At 37.3% G+C, this 19,038-nt stretch overlaps 2 protein-coding genes across 4 annotated transcripts; one reads left to right on the top strand and one right to left on the bottom strand.

Moving 5' to 3' along the window:
- Window positions 1–1,021: 1,021 nt before the first annotated feature.
- Window positions 1,022–5,836, bottom strand: c9 (complement component 9). The gene is made up of 11 exons (XM_019095721.2): window positions 5,684–5,836; window positions 5,395–5,503; window positions 5,040–5,190; window positions 4,790–4,940; window positions 4,297–4,435; window positions 3,003–3,440; window positions 2,535–2,775; window positions 2,233–2,367; window positions 1,852–2,027; window positions 1,534–1,762; window positions 1,022–1,435 (listed from the first exon to the last, which is right to left on the bottom strand). The coding sequence occupies exons 1-11, from the start codon at window positions 5,758–5,760 to the stop codon at window positions 1,284–1,286; spliced, it is 1,998 nt and encodes a 665-aa protein (XP_018951266.2). The 5' UTR covers window positions 5,761–5,836; the 3' UTR covers window positions 1,022–1,283.
- Window positions 5,837–7,865: 2,029 nt separating this feature from the next.
- LOC109080695 (disabled homolog 2-like) lies at window positions 7,866–18,377 on the top strand. Of its 3 annotated transcripts, XM_042724159.1 has the most exons (16): window positions 7,866–8,052; window positions 10,441–10,564; window positions 11,566–11,805; window positions 11,932–12,071; window positions 12,763–12,861; window positions 12,994–13,125; window positions 13,293–13,376; window positions 13,670–13,696; window positions 13,781–13,831; window positions 13,921–13,983; window positions 14,564–15,178; window positions 16,171–16,306; window positions 16,661–17,299; window positions 17,387–17,589; window positions 17,735–17,827; window positions 17,969–18,377. In XM_042724159.1, the coding sequence occupies exons 3-15, from the start codon at window positions 11,688–11,690 to the stop codon at window positions 17,807–17,809; spliced, it is 2,382 nt and encodes a 793-aa protein (XP_042580093.1). In that variant the 5' UTR covers window positions 7,866–8,052; window positions 10,441–10,564; window positions 11,566–11,687; the 3' UTR covers window positions 17,810–17,827; window positions 17,969–18,377. The 3 variants fall into 3 exon arrangements, with proteins under 3 accessions (XP_042580093.1, XP_042580092.1, XP_042580094.1); XM_042724158.1 differs by lacking the exon at window positions 10,441–10,564; XM_042724160.1 differs by lacking the exons at window positions 10,441–10,564; window positions 14,564–15,178 and having other exon boundaries at window positions 7,867–8,052.
- Window positions 18,378–19,038: the final 661 nt, after the last annotated feature.

The following is a 19,038-nucleotide window of genomic DNA, read 5'->3' as shown; positions in this document are numbered from 1 at the left end:
GTGTGAGAGGAGAGACAAAACTGTGCTGACATGGGGCATAGCTTAATTTTCACGGTTCTGAGACAGATGGGAAAGGTAATGTGGCGTGACGGCTCTTAGAAGCTTCAATGGATGCCATGACCTCAGGGAAGTTAGAATCTGACTGCACTGGGACATTTTAGTTTTTTCTTTAGGGGTGAAGCAGGAGGTGCACCTTTTAGCTCATTGCTTTGAGATATTTTCCCTCTCTTTCATTCTCTCTGATCAATATTATTAATTCTGAACACACACGCTTCTGCCAAATGGACATTATTTTGAGAGTCACCTCTGATAACAAAGTTCTTGTAACATGCATTTTTTTTGTAAAGCTGCTTTGAAACAATTTTGAAGCACTATACAAATAATCATGAATTAAATTGAATACAAATTCTTAGTTTTACTTGGTTCAGAGTGTTGTTTTTAAATAGTCCAAAGCCATTGCCACCACAAGCTGAAGGGTATCGAAGCTGAAAGGAGCTTCTCAGAGGCTCAATGGGGAGCTAAGAGTGCTACTCTATTAACCTGACCTCTAGAGGCCCAAGAAGAGTGAAAAGTGAGCCATCTACTTCAACATCATATCTATTCCTTATAAATTGATTTCTTCTTTGTGTGCCCCCAAACACTAGTTCTCACAAAAAAATGCTATTCTTTAAATTACACATTCAGATATGCTATTATTATATAAATAATAATATGAGGATGGTAATTCATTTAAAATTTGTATTGTGTAAGTGGTTTCTAGTCAGATCATATAATGTCTGGTGAAGGTTACTATCAATTCACAGACAAAGTGATGTCTCATTCACAGACATTCATCCTTTAGTAAATTCTTGTTTATGTGAGTAAATCTTGTTGCTTTACTAACAGACAGGATAATTACTACCCATTTTTCTTTGATTTTCTTATTACCTTATTCTTAAGATGTGGGACAGGAGGAAACACATGCTTTAGTTTAACTAAACTTAAATAGGTAATGGTATTTAATAAATATAATACCATGGTGTATTTTAAAGTGACATGAAATTTATTTGTGAAACCATCACTGTATGTTATGGCCGTGGAAGGCAAAAAGTCAGGTAGCTAAAATGAGAAAAGCTTACCGTTTCTGTAATGCAACTATTTTCGGTTGAACCATTGACCACAAGATGGCAGTGTGGTCAATCATGAGAGAACTATCAGAATGTACATGCAATTGTAATTTGCATCTTTTATTGTACACAACACTTTTAATATGACTATTTGTGTATTTGAACTACTAGGCTATATTAGCAGTAGTCTTCACGAGTTGTGTCTCCTCTGCAGGTTCCTCCTGGTACACCGCGAGTATTGCAAGTGCGCGTTCGTCTGCGACGCCCCCCAGAGCAAAGCGACCAGGAAGACCAGCAGCCCCAGTTTCCCAGTTGTTCAAAAGATTTAGCTGGAAGTGATTGAACAGACAAAAGGAACGCTCAACTCAAACCAACACAAATGAATGTTATGGAAGTTTTACAGGCCGGTGCACACAGAAACACACACCTTTCACCAGTTCCATCTCAATGATCTGACACGCAACACCTTCAGTCCCTGGTAGGCACATGCATTTACACTCCCCATCTATCTGGATCACAGTGCCACCGTTCTGGCACGGCTGGCACTTACACACGCTGTACTCGGCCACATAGTCATCCAGGGCTCTTCTGAGATTTTCCCGTCTCGGCTGAGCATCGGGAAAGTCCAAAGGGATCGCGTTGTAGATGGGTTCAGGCTGTCAACACATCAATGAAAACAAATTGTGTTCCATTACAGCAGTTACCACGCATGCACTGGCAAGTAAAAAGTAAAGGCGAGTCTCACATCACTGTGAATGAGAGCTGGCAGAGCAGAGATGGTCTTTGCCCATTCCACATACTGACTATAGTCTAGAATGCCATCTTTAGTGAGCTGAGACTTCATGGCTACGGCTGCAGCCGGACTGCCCCCTCTCACTGCGATCAGCACTTTATCAATAATCCCCTTGGTGTCCCTGTCATCTGGTGAACAAGGTTGTGAGCAATTTATCTTTTTATCAGAAAGCATGTGTCTGATTAATTTGAAGGGATAGTTCAAACAAAAATTACAATTCTATCTTCAATTACTCACCCTCAGGTCCAAACCATTAACTTTCATTTTATTGTTCAGTTTTGAGTGAACAATCCTTCTAATAGCTTACTGTTAAAAATGTATACTCATACACACCTGTGGGTTTGTCTGTTAGTGTTTCACAGTCGTTTTTTGGTTTAAAGTGTCCTCCTCCTGTTAGTCCTTGAGTTAACTGGAAGTCGCCCCTAAGTCCAAGCTCTAAACATTTCTTGACTGTGGATTCTGTGACCTCTGCAATTAGATTATGTTGAACCATCAAATAAAAACAAATAATGAGACTTTCAGGCTGAAAACGTAGGCTATGCTTCTCATTAATGCCTTGTCATTGAATCATGTAGCCTATACCTTTGTCTCAATATTTTACAAAAAAAACTAATGAAATTTGATTTTTAACTTACTTTTTAGTTTGAGGACATCCTCATTCATTATATAAACAAGTTCGTATTCTCCACCAGACTTTCCGTTCTTGGTGAAGTGTGTTCCATAGTCCTCTAAGAAAGCAAAATACTGGCCCTTCTCATATGTAGTTGGCAGGGCATCCACATCATCCAGGAACGTTGAGGACACCTCCATCCCTCGCTGTCTCATCCTGTAGGTTGCCAGCTCCACTCTGCCTTTCACTCTCATGAAGGTCTTTCTCTGAAAGAGAACATGTGTTTGTAGTAGAAGCGGACTAAGAAGGTAGTCTTTATTATTTATATTCGGACCCTACATGAGCAAAAGACATATCATTTTTAAAATTTTTACAGTTTAGAATTCCAGCCTGTTCTATGCACATGGTGGCTCATGAGCCTAATATGTGAATTATAATGAACAAAGTGCAAATAGCTCTTCAAAAGAGAACAAGCAATAAACCTGAATCTCACCTTGGTCACTGTGATTTCTGAAAGCTGTTTGATGATATTTGTTGTTGATTGCTTAGTGTCAAATCCTGCTGACGCACTAAAACCTAATCCAGGACTATTATTTTGGCCTGCACCAGAAACTTCAGTGTCACCACCCTCACCAGGCCCTTGAGGTTCACCGTCCTGACCAGGACCTTCAGGTGCACCGCCCTCACCAGGACCTTCAGGTGCACCGCCCTCATCGGGACTGGCTGCTTCACCACCGTCACTGGAGCCGGCAACTTCACCACCTCCACCAGCACTGCCAGCCTCACCTGAACCAGAACTGGAGGGCTCAGTAGGTGTAAACTTGAAGTTTAAGCCTACTTCATAAGATGTAGAGGATTCCCTAGATATCTCTTTTATTAAAGAGTGAATGTCCTCATACATCTCCTTAGAGCTGCTCTCTTCCACTTTTGTCTGAAGATAAGGAAACAGGTAAACACTTTAAAAAACTTTTTAGATGGTTGTCTTTGTTAGAACTTAAATGCATTTAACTATTCACTTGTCTGTTTGTCTCACAGTCATTTTTAGGAGATAAACAGTTTGTTTTGCTCACAGCTAAAGGAATAGTGAAGCCAAAAATGAAAATTTGCTGAAAATTTACTCACCCTCAGGCCATCCTAGACCTTCAAGAGTTGTCTTTTTTTCCCCCAGCAGAAAAGATTTGGAGAAATTTAGCATTACTTCACTTACTCACCAATTGATCATTTGTAGTGAATGGGTTCTGTCAGAATGAGAGTCCAAACAGCTTTTTAAATTAAAACTTTTGCTACTGGCAAAAATAAGTCGATAATCCATAATAACATTATGAAAAAGTCCCTTGACTTCACACCAAAACAGTGCTTTATCTGTGCATATTTATCTCCTGATTCAGATGAGAGAACCTTTCACTTGAGAAAGCAATATTGTAGATAGATGATTCCTATTTTAGCGTGAAGCAATGGTTTGAAGTAAAAACATATCCTGATGGATTTGTTTATTACAAACACAAAGCTTTTTGCTTCAGAAGATTATTGTGTCCTTTTATCAGCTGTTTGGACTGTCATTCTGATGGCACCCATTCACAGGGAATCCACTGGTGAGCAAGTGGTGTACTGCTAAAATTTCTCCAAATCTGTTGCGATGAAGCAACTTATTCATCTACATCTTGAATGACCTCAGGGTAAGTACATTTTCAGCAAATTTCCATTTTTAGGTGAACTATTCCTTTTATGCTCAAAAGCTTTGTAAAACAACAGTTGACATCAAGTATACAGTAAATTGAGAGACCCACCTCATAGCTGAGAACTCCAACATTCCAAGGCAGTCTGTTATATTCCAATGTGGATGGTTCTCTGATCCGGTTACATTGACCATTATAGAATCTGTTATTGAAGGGATTCATTCGAGGTCCAGATCCCAGAATATTTATTCTGTTGAGACAGGAATCAAGCATCTTTAGAAAATGTGCTGAAGTTGTATATCCAGAACTGTAGTGATAATTGCAACATTTGTGTTGTCAGTCAATATTTGTATTCTATTTCATGATTACAGTTAAAAAAAAATTTGGTTCCATAATGCCTAAAACAATCGTGTATTTTACCAGTAATTAATGCAAACCCTGATGTGGAATAGCAATAAACAATATTTTAGAGCATCTTTTTTTCTTTCTTTTCAGAATTCTTTGATTTTTTTTTTCAGAACATCTCTTGATAAAGTTATTGTAATCTTGCAAAAGAATAAATGAACTTTAATTAAAATATTATGAGCAAATATTTAGCTCTGACCCGTATCCAGCTTGGATGGCTATATCAGACTCAAATACAGCTGTCTTGCCGCAAGGTGTCCTGATGATATCACACTCATCTTCATCAGACGTATCAGGCTCTCCACAGTCGTAATCCCCATTACACCTCAGATTTTTGTTTATACATATTCCTAGGGCAGAGTAATATTCATAATACTGAATATTTTTTTAAAATTCACCCTACAACTAATTTTCTACTGGCCAGATTTGCAAAACGAAAAAATACTAACCTGAAGCGCACCTCCATTGAGAGCTCTTGCAGACAGGTGGAGGGTCCATCTGGCATTTTGTAGAAGGTTTACAGGGTTTCCGCTCTCCAATTGGGTCTATGCACCTATAGCCTTTAAACTGCCCAAAGACCTCAATACTTCTAGAGCGATGCTGCATTACACAGACACAGGTGAATGCTTCACATTTCTTCATCTTTGACAAATTAAGTTGTGTGACTTGTTGGATTATTATTAAGTCAAGAATAAAGAATGATTTCACATGACAATTTGAAAGACATTATACATTCACAAGCGTGAGACAGATGACAAGATAGATGTTTAAAGAGAAACAGAGAGAGAACAGGATTTACAGTACCGTCCTATTAGTGCACGGGTCGCAGGACGTCCACTGGGACCAGGCACTCATTTTGCAGTCGATTGATCCGGGATCATTAATTTGCCGCACCTCTCGTCTTGACCCTTGCCTTTGAGAAAGATAAATAATTATCACTTATAATTCCAACTCCATTCTAGTGCATGACTTTGGTCTAACAAAAAAATAAAAATAAATGAATAAATAAATAAATAAAATAAAGCTATTATTTCCTGCATTTTCCAAATCTATTAGTGTAGCATGCACTCCAATTTTTGTGGATTATACATACATATGGTCCGTTATGCTCTTTCCATTAACCTGATAAAGAATGCATATTGTTACACATAAAGCAGCTAAAGCCTTCATGGTGAAGCTTTGGACAGTCCTTTGAATGTCTGTAGGAATTTGTACACTTATATTTAAGCATTGATTTAAAGTTAATAATTTACATCAAGCTTTTTAGAATCGACAAGAGGTTTGGAAATGTGTGTGTCTCCAAAGGTTTGTGTATATCTCTGTGCTTTCCCAGATATCTGAAATCATGTGATAACCGTAACCGTCTTATGTTTAACTATCTGACTAACGTATTTCAAGCTGTATTTGCCTGCTTTTACCTGATTTTTTTTTTTTTTGTACCTGTCACAGAAACTGTATTTTCTTGTTTTAAAATGCTTTTAGCATTATCTGTATTAAGTACAAATCATTCATATGTCTACACTATAAAAAAAAGTATTTGATATAGGCCTAGTAATTTTATAAAAAATGAGGAACATGTGCACCCATAAAATAAAATGTTACCCAATCCTGGGATTACATTCTGTTTGTTCTATTTAGGTGAAGTGGTAAATATGTTTAAATAATATAACAAATTCTACAAACAAGTAAGTAAAAATAAATGTGTACAAATAAGTATGTGATTTCTATGTTTCCTCAGTTTAGTTCCACTTCAGTTCAGTAAAACCAAACCCTTTTTTTTCTGACCATGAAACCATTGATTTCAAAGGCATGTTGAAATCTCAAACAAATACTATTGACATATCAGAAGTCCAAAAGTGTTTACTTGCAGGCTTTTGAGAATGTGCCTGTTCGTTTGGTGAATGTTTTATAAATGTCAGATGTCAGTCTTAATGCACAATCCCATTTATGGATGTTTGTGGTGAAAAGCATTACCTACTGTATACTTATTTACTTAATTATTAATTAAGTATTACTTTATTACTTATAATCAAATTCCTTCAAATAAATTATTTGATGGTGCAAACATGTAATAAACATAGAAAAGTATTTACTGTAGCCTAGATTCCTACTTTCAAAGTGAATGACCTATCAGCAGCCTGCACTTCATCTGTGCCAAGTCAGCTTCTTCACTCATCAAATTCAACCATGTCACAAAACAATACAGCTCTGATGGTGTCTTTGTGTGGGGTCGAAGAGTTGGCCATGCAAAGTAGAGGTCCATGAACATAGATCCTGTCCTGTACACTACAGCTATGTGCTGAGAACACCACTTTTTAATGTTTCAGACACTTCCCCTTGGCTCACTCAGGAAGGTGAAGGAAGGGGCATGAACTGCATTCCTCTCCTCTTTTCCTGTTTTTGGGGTGCTGCGGGAGACATACTATATAGGCTGTACCTGCAACCTCAAAACAACAGTAAAACTTCTTGGTCTAGAGACAGTAATACTTTGCCAGCTAATCTGGAATTACAATATACCTTTTTTAAAATCCTATTATTATTTAGTCCTTGTCCTGTAAACATCTTTAAAGAACCCAGAAAAAGCAATAGAATGTATTATTATTATTTAAAAATAATGAAAATGATCATTTTAGAGTAAGACTACATGGTCAAAACAGCCTAAATACATGAACTTCATATGCAAATAGCCTGTGGCCTGGTTTCACAGACAGGGTTTAGATTAAGACAGGATTAGGCCATAGTTTAGTTAGGACATATAAGTAGCTTTATTTTATAAATATGCCGTAAAAACATTACTACATTACTGATGAGCATCTTGAGTCAAACAATGACACTCACTGACCTATTTTAAGATATGTTTGTTTACTATTATTTGTATAATTACCCCCCCCCCCCCCCCCCCCCTTTCATTATCTTTAGGTTTGCAAGGAATTATTTTTTATTTTATTTTTATTTTTATTTTTTACCCATTCCTTCTCTTCAGTGTCAGCATAGGAAGGATTGTGAGGAAGGAAGGATGAACAGAGAATGGCATTCAGAATGTTCTAGGGTTTAATGAAAGGGAAATCTGCACATTGCAAAATTTATGTAAACGTATGCGAGCTCTCATTTGAACAAATCTTTCAGGAGAAATTGACTATTGATATGAAAAATATGTGTCCATATTATGCAATAGATATTCAAGTTTTTTTCTAAGATAATCTGTGTTCTTCAATTCAAGGTTTATCAATCAAAGCACAATCATTTGCATAGTTGTAGGTGAGGTTATAAAGGTCGAGTTAAGGTGCGCGGTACCTGTGGGAGGCGCTCGGTAGCGGCAGCAGTTCGAGGAGGCTGAGGACCGCCTGTTTGGTTTAGGTTTCACACTCATTCAAACTGTCCACGGTTCACCACATCTCATCTGCATAATCCTGAGGTCGTTATCAGTGTTTCAGGTGTGGAATTCAAGAATGCATGATTGCGGTAAGTGACTGATACTCTGGCACTGCATCCTCACGTGTTTCCTGTGGCGTTTTGTTATTTGTCTTACCTGTCAGTTCGGCATGCGTTGGTATTTGATTTGATGGCAAGTAAAATTGATGAATGGTAGCAAAAGTAAAGATACGTTGAAACGTGGAAAATGTAATTACATTTAAAAACAAAACGACTATGAGCGCTGTATATTTTCTTGTCTTATTTAGGGATTATGTTCTGTCCACAGAAGTAATAGCCTGCAGCCTTTAAACTACAAATTAATGGAGACGAAATGAACTAGTGATTTTTAAAAATACTCAGTAGGCAACGCAATTATGTGCTGCGTTTTAGTAACCTACTAGGCCTATGAAAATTTTAAATTATCTGAAAACAAAAATAGACTACAAAGTTACATTTCAGCATCAGTGGTGGGGAAAAAAAAGAAGAAAGAAAATGGCTTTGTTTACTGAATGTTAAAACCAGTGGAAAATGATAATCATAAGTTCAGAGGTTTCATTTATACTTAAGTGTTTTATTGTTATTATTATTTTAATTCCATGCTAATCAGCTATTAGTAAGGTGTGCATGCTATTGTGTAACTTGCACGCTTGTAATATTGCTGATGTGGAATTGTGCCTCTGTTTATGTACACCCGCAGCTATTGCTGAATCCTCTGTTTTATTGAAACTTAACTGTTGTGACTTTTGGGTTCATTTAAGTTACTGAACAGCCAGGACCATGAGACATGTCCTCATCTGAAAATAAACAACATTATGTTAGGTACTGCACTGAAAGGTGTTCTGTTGTAAGTGGAAGATTCCAGTCTCAGACTTCTGGATCTCAGAAGCATTCAAGGGATTCTATGGTCTTAGTTCTAAATTCTTAAAAGAGTTAGAATTCAGCAGTGCAGTGTGCTCCTCCATCTTGTGCCTTACCTGGTTCATCTGGCTTAATGTGTAGATAGTCATAAGATTTCTTGATGTATTTGTCTGTGAATAATATTCCCAGTCATTCGGGTTATCACAGAATATGTGTTGAACATCCTGAAGCATCTGGGCATTCAGATGGAAAATATGCCACATTTTCTTTGTGATTTAGAGAGTTGGAGATTAGGCAAAAATCTATGAATTGGCAGACAGCAGAAGAACATTCTTTCATATTCTTTGTAATACGAGTCATCAATGATAAGCCTTACTAATAAGTTTCTAACAAGGCTTAGTTTCCTTTTCTTATCTGATCTGATCAAACTGTTGGATTGATTGTTGCTTGTGCTGTATGTGCTTTGTGGTTTGTATGATTACAATGCACCTCTTAACCAATGTTTGAGTAACTTTGATATCTGCATTTCACAGCGAAAAAGATTTTAGGATTGTGTGAAGTTTTTATCATTGTTTTATTGTGTGATTATGAGACAGGATGCAGATTACTTAAGTGCTTGTTAAGCAGAAAACACTCATGATTGTGTGACTTCTTGCACAAAAATCTTCATTTCGCTTATCACTCTTGTTTTATGGTTGCCACATTACAGGCCTTTCTACACTGTATGACCCTCAACACTGCAGTAATGAGAATTGTCTTATAGCAATTCTGCCACCGTTTTCCGCTCTTGATAATCAAAACACAGCTGATAAACTATTCATATCTCTGTCTGTCAGCTGTTGAGTGTCATAAAACGTTACTCTTCTACCAATCGAGAGTCATAATTTTTTTGTCCTTGTATTAGGCTACTCTTGAAATTAACTTGACTTGTCATTAAAGAACTTGATCTGCCAAATTAGTTTTTGAATATATATATATATATATATATATATATATATATATATATATATATATATATATATATATATATATATATATATATATATATATATATATATATATAAAAACACACACATATACACATATATATATATATATATATATATATATGTATATATGTATGTATATGTATGTGTATATCCTCTCTCAGGAATTATGCTGTCGTCTTGTGCAAGATAAAAAGATAATGCAAATGCTGCTCATGGTCATATGATCTAATAGAACTTTGAGTTAATTATAAAACTTGAACACTATCATGATGGCAGTTGGCTTTCATCTCTGTTTGGCCACTATTGTAACGGACCATGCTTTTTTTTGCAGATCTATTTTGTCATTCTCTTGTCTCTGCATGCTTTTGATTCTTGTTGCATTACTATTATGTAAACTCATAAGCTTGTGTCTAAGAGATTGGTCACGGCAAATTCATGTCAGATAAGGAATAGATAATCTGAGGAAATCAGATTTTCTTCTCAAATTTAAACCGGGAAAAGTAATTCTGCTCTAAGACAAGTGCTGAAAGGAGAAGGTTTGGGTAATCTTGAGAATCATGGGATTGGAAATGTGTTTTTTTTTTTTAAGGCTGATGAGCTGCTGGAAAAGGATTAACAGGTTTTAATTGCTCAACCTTTGATCTGCCCACCTTTGCTCTCTCTTACCACTTTCTGCTGAGAAATACACAGCTAAACACAATTGTCTGCTTAAGGTATGTCTTTCAAACCATTTAAATTATATTTCATCTTTTCCAAATGATCTTTCCTTTATTGAATAAGACACGCTTTCATTTTAACTGATTGTTGCAGAAGTTTATGCATCTGTTGGGGAATCGTATATGAGAGGTGTCTGTGAATTTTTGGTTGAGATAAACATCCTTGTGATAGACACTGATAACTGTTTTTTTTATTATTATTATTAAAGCTTATACATTTTGATTGATTGCTTTATTAATCCCATGTTGGAAATTGGGGAGTTTGCGGAGTTAAAATGTGGAGATTAGACATTTGAAATGAATTTCTTTGCAATCTTGTGAAGATTTTTCCCTCAAGGTCATTTTTCTATGAATCCTGTATTTCAGGAATGGAAAACTTATTTGGCACTTTTTTGTTTTGCGTACTAAGCAGGAAGTGTTTTTTTTCTGCTGACATTGTTTCCTCTCTTTCCTCTGCCTTTTGTCACTGACAGAATCTATGGGCCAAGTTAAAATGGTCTGTAGAGTTTTACATTTCTTGATGTGTATGCAACGGACGATCGATGCGAATTTGAATGATTGAGTTCTTTGTATGTGATGTTGGTGTTAAACCTGATAAACTGATTATAACCATATACTTAAATGTTTGTTTCTGTGACTGCATGTCATGAATAAAAGAGATACTGTATTAGTCACATTTGCCTATCCAATCTATCAACATGACATACATGACCCATACTCAGAATTCGTGCTCTGCATTTAACCCATCCAAAGTGCACACACACAGCAGTGAACACACATACACTGTGAACACACACCCAGAGCAGTGGGCAGCCATTTATGCTGCAGTGCCCGGGGAGCAGTTGGGGGTTCAGTGCCTTGCTCAAGAGCACCTCAGTCATGGTATTGTCTGCCCGAGACTCAAACCCACAACCTTAGGGTTAGGAGTTAAACTCTCTAACCACTAGGCCACGACTTCCCCTTTTTTTGCCTAATATATACATTTTTTCTCTATCCAGGTGCAGTGCTGAGAATGTGTGCTTGCTGAATATCCCACCTGCGTGCATCCACTTGTTTTTTGCCTCTCGTTTGGGTTTTGTCCCGTCTTTTGCTTTCATTCTTCTGTAACAAAGCACCCACCATGTCACAGCCACCTGAAGCAGAGCCTGTTACTGTGGTACCAGCAGAACCAGCAACAACTACTGAGCCAGCATCTGCCACAACACCTAGAACTTCATTCTGGAGGGAAAGGAGAAAAAGTACAGTTTAGCCTCCTCTCTTTTAATATATTTTTAAATAGGGTTGATGTTTTCTACAGCAAACATGTAAAAGTGTTTTATCTATTTATTTTAAATGTTAAATAATAAGCTTGTTCTCTTCTACAGTCCCAGAGAGGACAGATGAGTTCCTGCTGGCCAGGCTTCAGGGTGATGGAGTGAGATATAAAGCCAAGCTCATTGGTGTGGATGATGTTCCAGAAGCCAGAGGAGATAAAATGTGTCAGGATTCCATGATGAAACTGAAGGTGCAGATCCAAGATGGTTGCCTTAATTTCTCTGTTGTTTTTTATTTTATTTTATTCGTATATGTGACCCAGGACCACAAAACCAGCTGGAGTATATTTGTACCAATAGCAAAAAAAAAAAAAACATTGTATGGGTCAAAATTATTGATTTTTCTTTTATGGCAAAAATCATTAGGATATTAAGGATAGATCATGTTCCATGAAGATATTTTGTAAATGTCCTACCGTAAATATATCAAAACCTAATTTTTGATAAGTAATATGCATTGCTAAGAACTTCATTTGGACAACTTTTAAAGGTGATTTTCTCAGTATTTTGATTTTTTTGCACCCTCAGATTCCAGATATTTAAATAGTTGTATCTTGGCCAAATATAGTCCTATCATAACAAACCATACATCAGTGGAAAGCTTATTTATTCAGCATTCAGATGATGTATAAATCTCAATTTCGATAAATTGACCGTTATGACTGGTTTTGTGGTCCAGGGTCACACATGATTTTCAAGTCCTTTAGGTCTAGATTTCTGTTAAACTGATGAGGATGCAAGGCAGGTGTTTACTGCCTTTTTATATTTAATAGTAGGGGAGATATGGGGCAAAGTGATGAGAGATGGTGATCATTATTTTATTCTGTTAATGGTACAGTTATTATTATGTGGAAACTGTGCTCAATTCTTGTTTGTATACAGGGCATGGCGATAGCTGCTCGTTCTCAAGGCAAGCACAAACAAAGAATATGGGTGAACATCTCTCTAACAGGAATCAAAATTGTTGACGAGAAAACTGGGGTGAGTAGTTTTGTGTATATTCCTGTAAGTTGATTTGTGAAACTGAGAACTGGCCACTTCATTTGTCATACAACTCTGTACTGAATTTATAGCGTGCTCTCAGTGTCATCTCTTTCTCTCTCTGTCTCTAAGGTGATTGAGCATGAACATGTGGTGAATAAGATCTCATTCATTGCTCGCGATGTCACTGATAACCGGGCGTTTGGATATGTTTGTGGAGCAGAGGGGCAGCACCAGTTTTTTGCTGTTAAGACAGCTCAGCAGGTCAGAGTTTGTTCAGAAGACACAAACTACAAAATCTTATGATAGCTAACAAATCAAGGCACAGCATGATAGATGTTCAAGTGCAGTTAAATAAATGCTTATTAATGTTTGAATGATATGTAATCCAAAGTGTAAGAAGAACACGCGTTTACTCCTCTCTTCTACAGGCTGAGTCTCTGGTCACTGATTTGAAGGATCTGTTTCAGCTGATATTCAATATGAAGAAGAAAGAGCAGGAGGCTGCACAGAAGGTGATGTATATATTTTTATTACTTAACAAAAGAAATTCCATTATTTAGATTATGTGTTTTATATACATTTGTCTGAAATTGAATAATGAATTTGGTACTGTATATTTCTTGCAAGAAGATTGCAGGCTTGTCTAGTTATTTGTCTGTTGGTAAGCTAAGCTATTTTATGCTAAGCTTTGAATGCCTCTCCAATCAATTATGTAGAAAAACATAGTTTCCATAAACATTTATCCAAACAGTTTTTCCTGTTATGTTAGATGCATTTTATTGACTGAAACCTTACAACTTTTCAGGGTGAAGGAAATAGCACCGTGACTGAGGTGGGTATAAATATTTTGGCCAATATTTCAGTCAGTTATTTTGATGTAATCCTTTATTCATTTGTCCTAATGTTCTACCATCAGAATGGTGGTGATGCTTTACTCACCTTGGATGGTCAAGAAAATGCTGTAAAAGTAAGTGCTTGCAACTTCATACAAATTTATATTATTGAACTTGAATCTTTAGAAAATAACCTAAAGAGTGTTTTGTGTGATCTTCTCAGACTGTAGAGCAAATGGACCTGTTTGGTGATATGTCCACTCCACCTGACATTCACTCTCCGACGGTAATGATCCTAAGTATATATACATTTGCATTAGATCTGCTGTTTAAGTGATTTATCAAATAATTTATTTTAAAAAATATCGCTGGAGTTCTGCTTTACTGGAGTGTCTCTGGAATGAGCAAAGAGTTTGCCTTAATACATGTGGTTAGATTTCTAGTTTCTACCCTGCACATTGTGGAGACTTTTTTTTTTTTTTTTGAGATCTTAACATACTAAATGCTTTGCCCTCATCTTCCATTTACACTTACCAACTTGCCAAAGGCATCCGTCAGCCCTCATTTCTCTTTTAAGGGTCTCAAGCATTTGGATGGCTGCTTTTCATGACCAAAGCAAATACTCCATCACTAATAATGTTTTTGCCCCGTTGGCCAGTAGATGGCACACAAACCCAAGAAAATGAGAACTCTTCAATTACGCACTGTTACTGATGTTTGAGACCCTTCCTATGGAAATGGGATAATTTAATGCTGGATGATTTTAAAATCACATAAATAATTTTCTATAACTGTCTAAATATTTTCTTTCAGTATTTTTCAAAGAATCTACCTCTCATCTCATCTTTTTTTCCTTCTAAAACCAGCCTGAGAGTGTTCTGCTCCTTGACTTTGCTTTTGTGATTGATGGCAAACAAGGAAATCCTTTCATCTCATACCCATCCCGTCTCTCCAATACACCAGATGACAAACCTGTTTCATCCATATCAGATCTTTTCCTGACTTATAGTACCGATCCCTTCAGTGATGATCCCTTTTCTTCCTTGAATGATCAATCAGATTCCATGTTCTCTTCCAAAAATGAGTCAGCTCTTTCTAGTTTCCTTTTGAATGGGCCAGATTTGCAGCAAAGCCTGAGTGAAGACTCCTCTTCAAACAGTCAGCAGGTTAATGGACTGTCCAATGACCAGTTGTCACATGAAAGCAAAGTAAACCAGCTTCCTTTGAGCGATCTGAATGACAGCAATTCCCCGTTTAGCCAGAATCCTTTTTTGAGAGCCACAATAAACAACCCACCAATCTTAAATGGGTTATACAAATCAGGTCCTCCTGTTCTCCAAACCCATCTTAGTTATAGATCAAGTAAATCAGTGGAATGGTTTCAAACCAACCTGCCAAATTCTGTTCAAAATGGAGGCTTGATGGTCCTTTGCCCCCCACCTCAAAGCTCGAAAACTGGATACATGCGGAGGAGAGAGAAGGTGAACATTTGACAGGAGAAACTTTTTCTGACTGAGAAAGTTCCTCCTGTATTACTGCACATCCAAATGCTGAGAGAGACTACAAGGACTGTGCTGTTTGGCATTACAGCAGGATTTATATATGTGTATAAATGATTATATATATATATATAGTATATTGTATATTTATAAATGATTAAAATACAGAATACTTTTTACTTTATAGATGTCTGCACTCCTTCATGCTGTGCGGCTTGAAAGCATGCATGGGTGGTTTAATTATTATCATTAGAAACGGTCCTTGTAGTTTGTCTTTTAGAACACTGTTAGTCGGGTTAATGATTTTTGGGAGGTGTTTGGTGTTTAAAGGAGGTATTTTTTGGCACATTGGAAAAATTGGATGGAAACTGCCACATTATCTTGTGTTGTGGGACATGGCATTGTTGTCCTTGTATTGTCAGTGTCTTAAAAATGTATAATATACTTTTTGCTCATTAAGAAAGCTACTAAGTGTATGCTAATAGACTGTGGTCCTTATTCACTACTTAACAGTAGAAGGCTTATGCATCCATACTAAAATGTTCCTTTCCAAATTTTAACAGAATTAAATTATGCATGTAAACAACGTCATGGCAATCACTGAAAGCAATACTGTGACTAACTGACATTTTATGAGCTCTACTCAGAAATACAGTTAATTGAACATCATCAGATTGGCAGTATATTTTATTTTTGTTGTGCCTCACTTTAAATGTGCAGGGTAAGTATAAGTTCTACCAAGTATGTACATGTATATCAAACCTAACATACATTTTTGTTTTCCTATGGCAAAACTTTGGTGATAAAAAAAATCTCTCTCTCAGCTAATTCATCACATAAATTATAAACTAAACTCCTTTCTTTTTTTTTTTTTTTTTTTTTTTTTTTAAATGCATGCTACATCTTGTTTAGCACCGTAGTGTTGCTTAAGAGCAGAGTACTAAAATGATTTTAAACTAATTTTGACCCCACAGTCACCTGGAAATAATCTGTTTGGAGCTGAACTTTTTGCTCCACCAGCCCAGAATGAGTCTCAGACCTCAAATCAGACCTCATCCATTCCAGCAGATTTATTCAACACCACAACATCCTCCACCGTCAATGCCCTTGGTATAATGCATTCTATCTATCTGTCTGTCTGTCTGTCTGTCTAAAACCTTTAAGAATTTTTTTTTTGTCCTATATAAAGGCCCATTTAAATTGTGTGAGAAAAATAGTAAGTGTTATATTACAAAGACAATGTTTTTAAAATTGAGTAAATGTTAACAATTTAAATAAAACCAAGCACATGTAAAATTGCAAGAACACCTTTTCCCCCTAAGTTTCTTATCCTAGCGCCACCTGGGTTGTTCGACAACCTAATTTAAATGGAACATTTTTGCATGTCACTTCGAACGTGGTAAACATCCTTTAATTTTTTTTTTTGATGTTGTTTGTATTTAATGTAATTACTGTCTTCTGTAGGGTCATTGTCTCTGGGCTCTACTTCTGTCACTCAGACTCCTGGGACAGCTCCATCTCTGTGGAGTCAGACTCCCACAATGTTTCCTCCTCAGGGTGGTGTTCCTCAAGTAACAGTTCCAGTACAGCCAAACTCTTTTCCTCAACCACCTGCCTTTGGAGGCCTACCTGCACCCGCATGGGGGCAGCAAGGGGTTTCCCCTTTTGGTCCACCAGCTGTCACTCAAGCCTGGGGTCAACCAGGAACTGCAGCACCTGGTGGTGCCTGGTCCACCTCTTGTCCTGTGGCAAGCCCTTTTGCAAACCAATTTGCTCCCATGATGCCTCCTAATGCAATGATGGGTATGCAGCAGAGTGCTGTAGTTCCTCCTCGACCTCCACCCCGTCCTCCTGTGAAGGAAGATCCCCCAATGGTCAAAAGCGCCTTTACAGCTTTGGACCCCCTAGGGGAGAAAGAGAAGAAGACTGGAAAAGATATGTTCAAAAATTTCCAGATGGTTAAGCCCCAGAAAGCAGAAGAAGGAACTGGTCCGGGCACCAATGGCTCATTTGACCATTACTTTTCCAGCAAGGTTGGCTTGGCTCAGGAGGTGGCAGATCATGATGACTTCGACATAAACCAAATCTCAGTTAACTCAAATGGTATTCATTTATTAACAGCTGTATATAGACTGTATAGAGCAAAGCCATTTTGTTGGTTTGATAAGTACAGTTCCTCACCTTGTACAGGGACCTCCAAACTTGCTCCTCAGCAGTCTCCTCCTACTCGGGGAGTACCTCAGGGAGCAGGTCTGACTCCGACCCTGGCCCAAGCCACAGGGCTTTTGGATGCTGCCTTCACTCCTAATCCAGCCCCTGCACCCACAGCAGGCTCCAACCTCTTTGATGACACTTTTGGAACTATCCCTTTTGGAGCACCTCCCATGAATACAGTAGGTTCTTTTGAATTTAAATTCTAAAAGCTTATAGTGTCAAAAAGACGCTCCTGGGGTTTTCAATTGATACTGTGTTTTTGGGATTGCAAATTTGTTGACCTTTTGAATTTTTCTGTATGAATTTGCTTGTTTTCTATCCCAGAGCACTCCAGCCACTCAGACTGCTGCCCTTGCAGATGCTTTTGGAGACCCGTTTGGGGGAAATCCTTTTGCCTGAGAAACTTTAGCACTGTTGGTGAGAAACTATAAAGACACTCACTTAAATATTTCTTTAAATGTTTGGATATTTTATATAGTGTATAAGTCTCTCTCCAAGAAATGTGATTTGCAGTATATGTTGAAATAAATATATTACCTGTTCATGTACTTATTTCAGTACACTCCCACTGATCCAGTGCTACTGAGCCGGGGGACCACACAAGCACTGTAGGGTTACGATCAGCATTCTACTACTGGGAAAAGAAATGTGCTCGTAAAACCCTTTTTGTTGTATTCTGTGCTGCACTGTTCTCATTCCCACTATATATCTGCTGTAGCCTCTCTTTATGTGCCTTTCTAACTGATCACAGGTCAGCCCTTCTTCTCCAGCCCATTCAAATGAACCCATTTCAATCCCAAGTCACTCATGAAATAAGATGCACAGTTAAAGTAGAGAAGGAGAGGGAATAAAAGATGATGAACGTTTTTGCGCACATGATTTTTCTGTATGAAAGTATCCCAAGCATTTATGATGAAGTAAAAGTGCTTAATCCTAATGATTTGTCATTAAAGAAAGTTAGTAAATATCTGGCTTTGTGGGATTTTTGTTGTCACATTCTCAATTTAAAATCAGGTAGTAAAATCAGAGCAATTATTAGTGTTATGCAATGCATCTTGGTATATCTGGCTTTAAATGTTGTTTACAAGACTAAAGAATTCTCTAGAGTTGAGATAAAGGCTGAAAGTACATACTGTCGTACAACAAAGTTGGTAACTATGGTGAAAGAAAGAGCACCACGATGTGACCAGATTACAGAGGCCATTAATGCAGTGACGCTATTGCCAGTGAACCCATTGTCATGCACCAAGAATTTGCCATTACCCCTTCAGTTCTATTTATACAGAAAGGATGGCATCATTCTGTGTACGTTAAATTGTAACACAGGGTTGAAAGATTTACCAAGCCTCTTTGTTGACATTTGGGATCGGATAACTGGATAATTTGGGATAAAGGTTTAATAGACAAGAACCGTATAAAAGAAGTGAGTGGCAAATTTTTGTAGCATTTCACAAGTTGGCAAATCAAATTTACTCTGGCTGCATAAGCATCAGGTATTGGAAACTCCAACAGTGTTTTTCAGTTATGAAATTGTTTAAAGATGCCTCGTCCTTTGTTTCAAAAAAATGGTTGCTGGGAACCTTTTCAGGAGAAGAGACAAAATCTTTTCAACCAAAACATTGACCTCC

The sequence above is a fragment of the Cyprinus carpio genome, chromosome B5 (assembly GCF_018340385.1).
Source record: "Cyprinus carpio isolate SPL01 chromosome B5, ASM1834038v1, whole genome shotgun sequence".
NCBI lineage: Eukaryota > Metazoa > Chordata > Actinopteri > Cypriniformes > Cyprinidae > Cyprinus > Cyprinus carpio.
The sequence above is the reverse complement of the archived record's forward strand: the minus strand, read 5'-3'. Positions and strand labels throughout refer to the sequence as shown.

Coding starts and splice junctions, on each gene's coding strand:
- c9 (XM_019095721.2), bottom strand. CDS start 5,760: ATGAAGGCTTTAGCTGCTTTATGTGTAACAATATGCATTCTTTATCAG. Junction 5,504..5,683: donor AAGAGCATAACGGACCATAT/GTATGTATAATC, acceptor TCTTTCTCAAAG/GCAAGGGTCAAGACGAGAGG. Junction 5,191..5,394: donor ACCCGTGCACTAATAGGACG/GTACTGTAAATC, acceptor TGTGTAATGCAG/CATCGCTCTAGAAGTATTGA.
- LOC109080695 (XM_042724158.1), top strand. CDS start 11,688: ATGTCACAGCCACCTGAAGCAGAGCCTGTTACTGTGGTACCAGCAGAA. Junction 13,984..14,563: donor CTGACATTCACTCTCCGACG/GTAATGATCCTA, acceptor TTCTAAAACCAG/CCTGAGAGTGTTCTGCTCCT. Junction 15,179..16,170: donor ACATGCGGAGGAGAGAGAAG/GTGAACATTTGA, acceptor TTGACCCCACAG/TCACCTGGAAATAATCTGTT.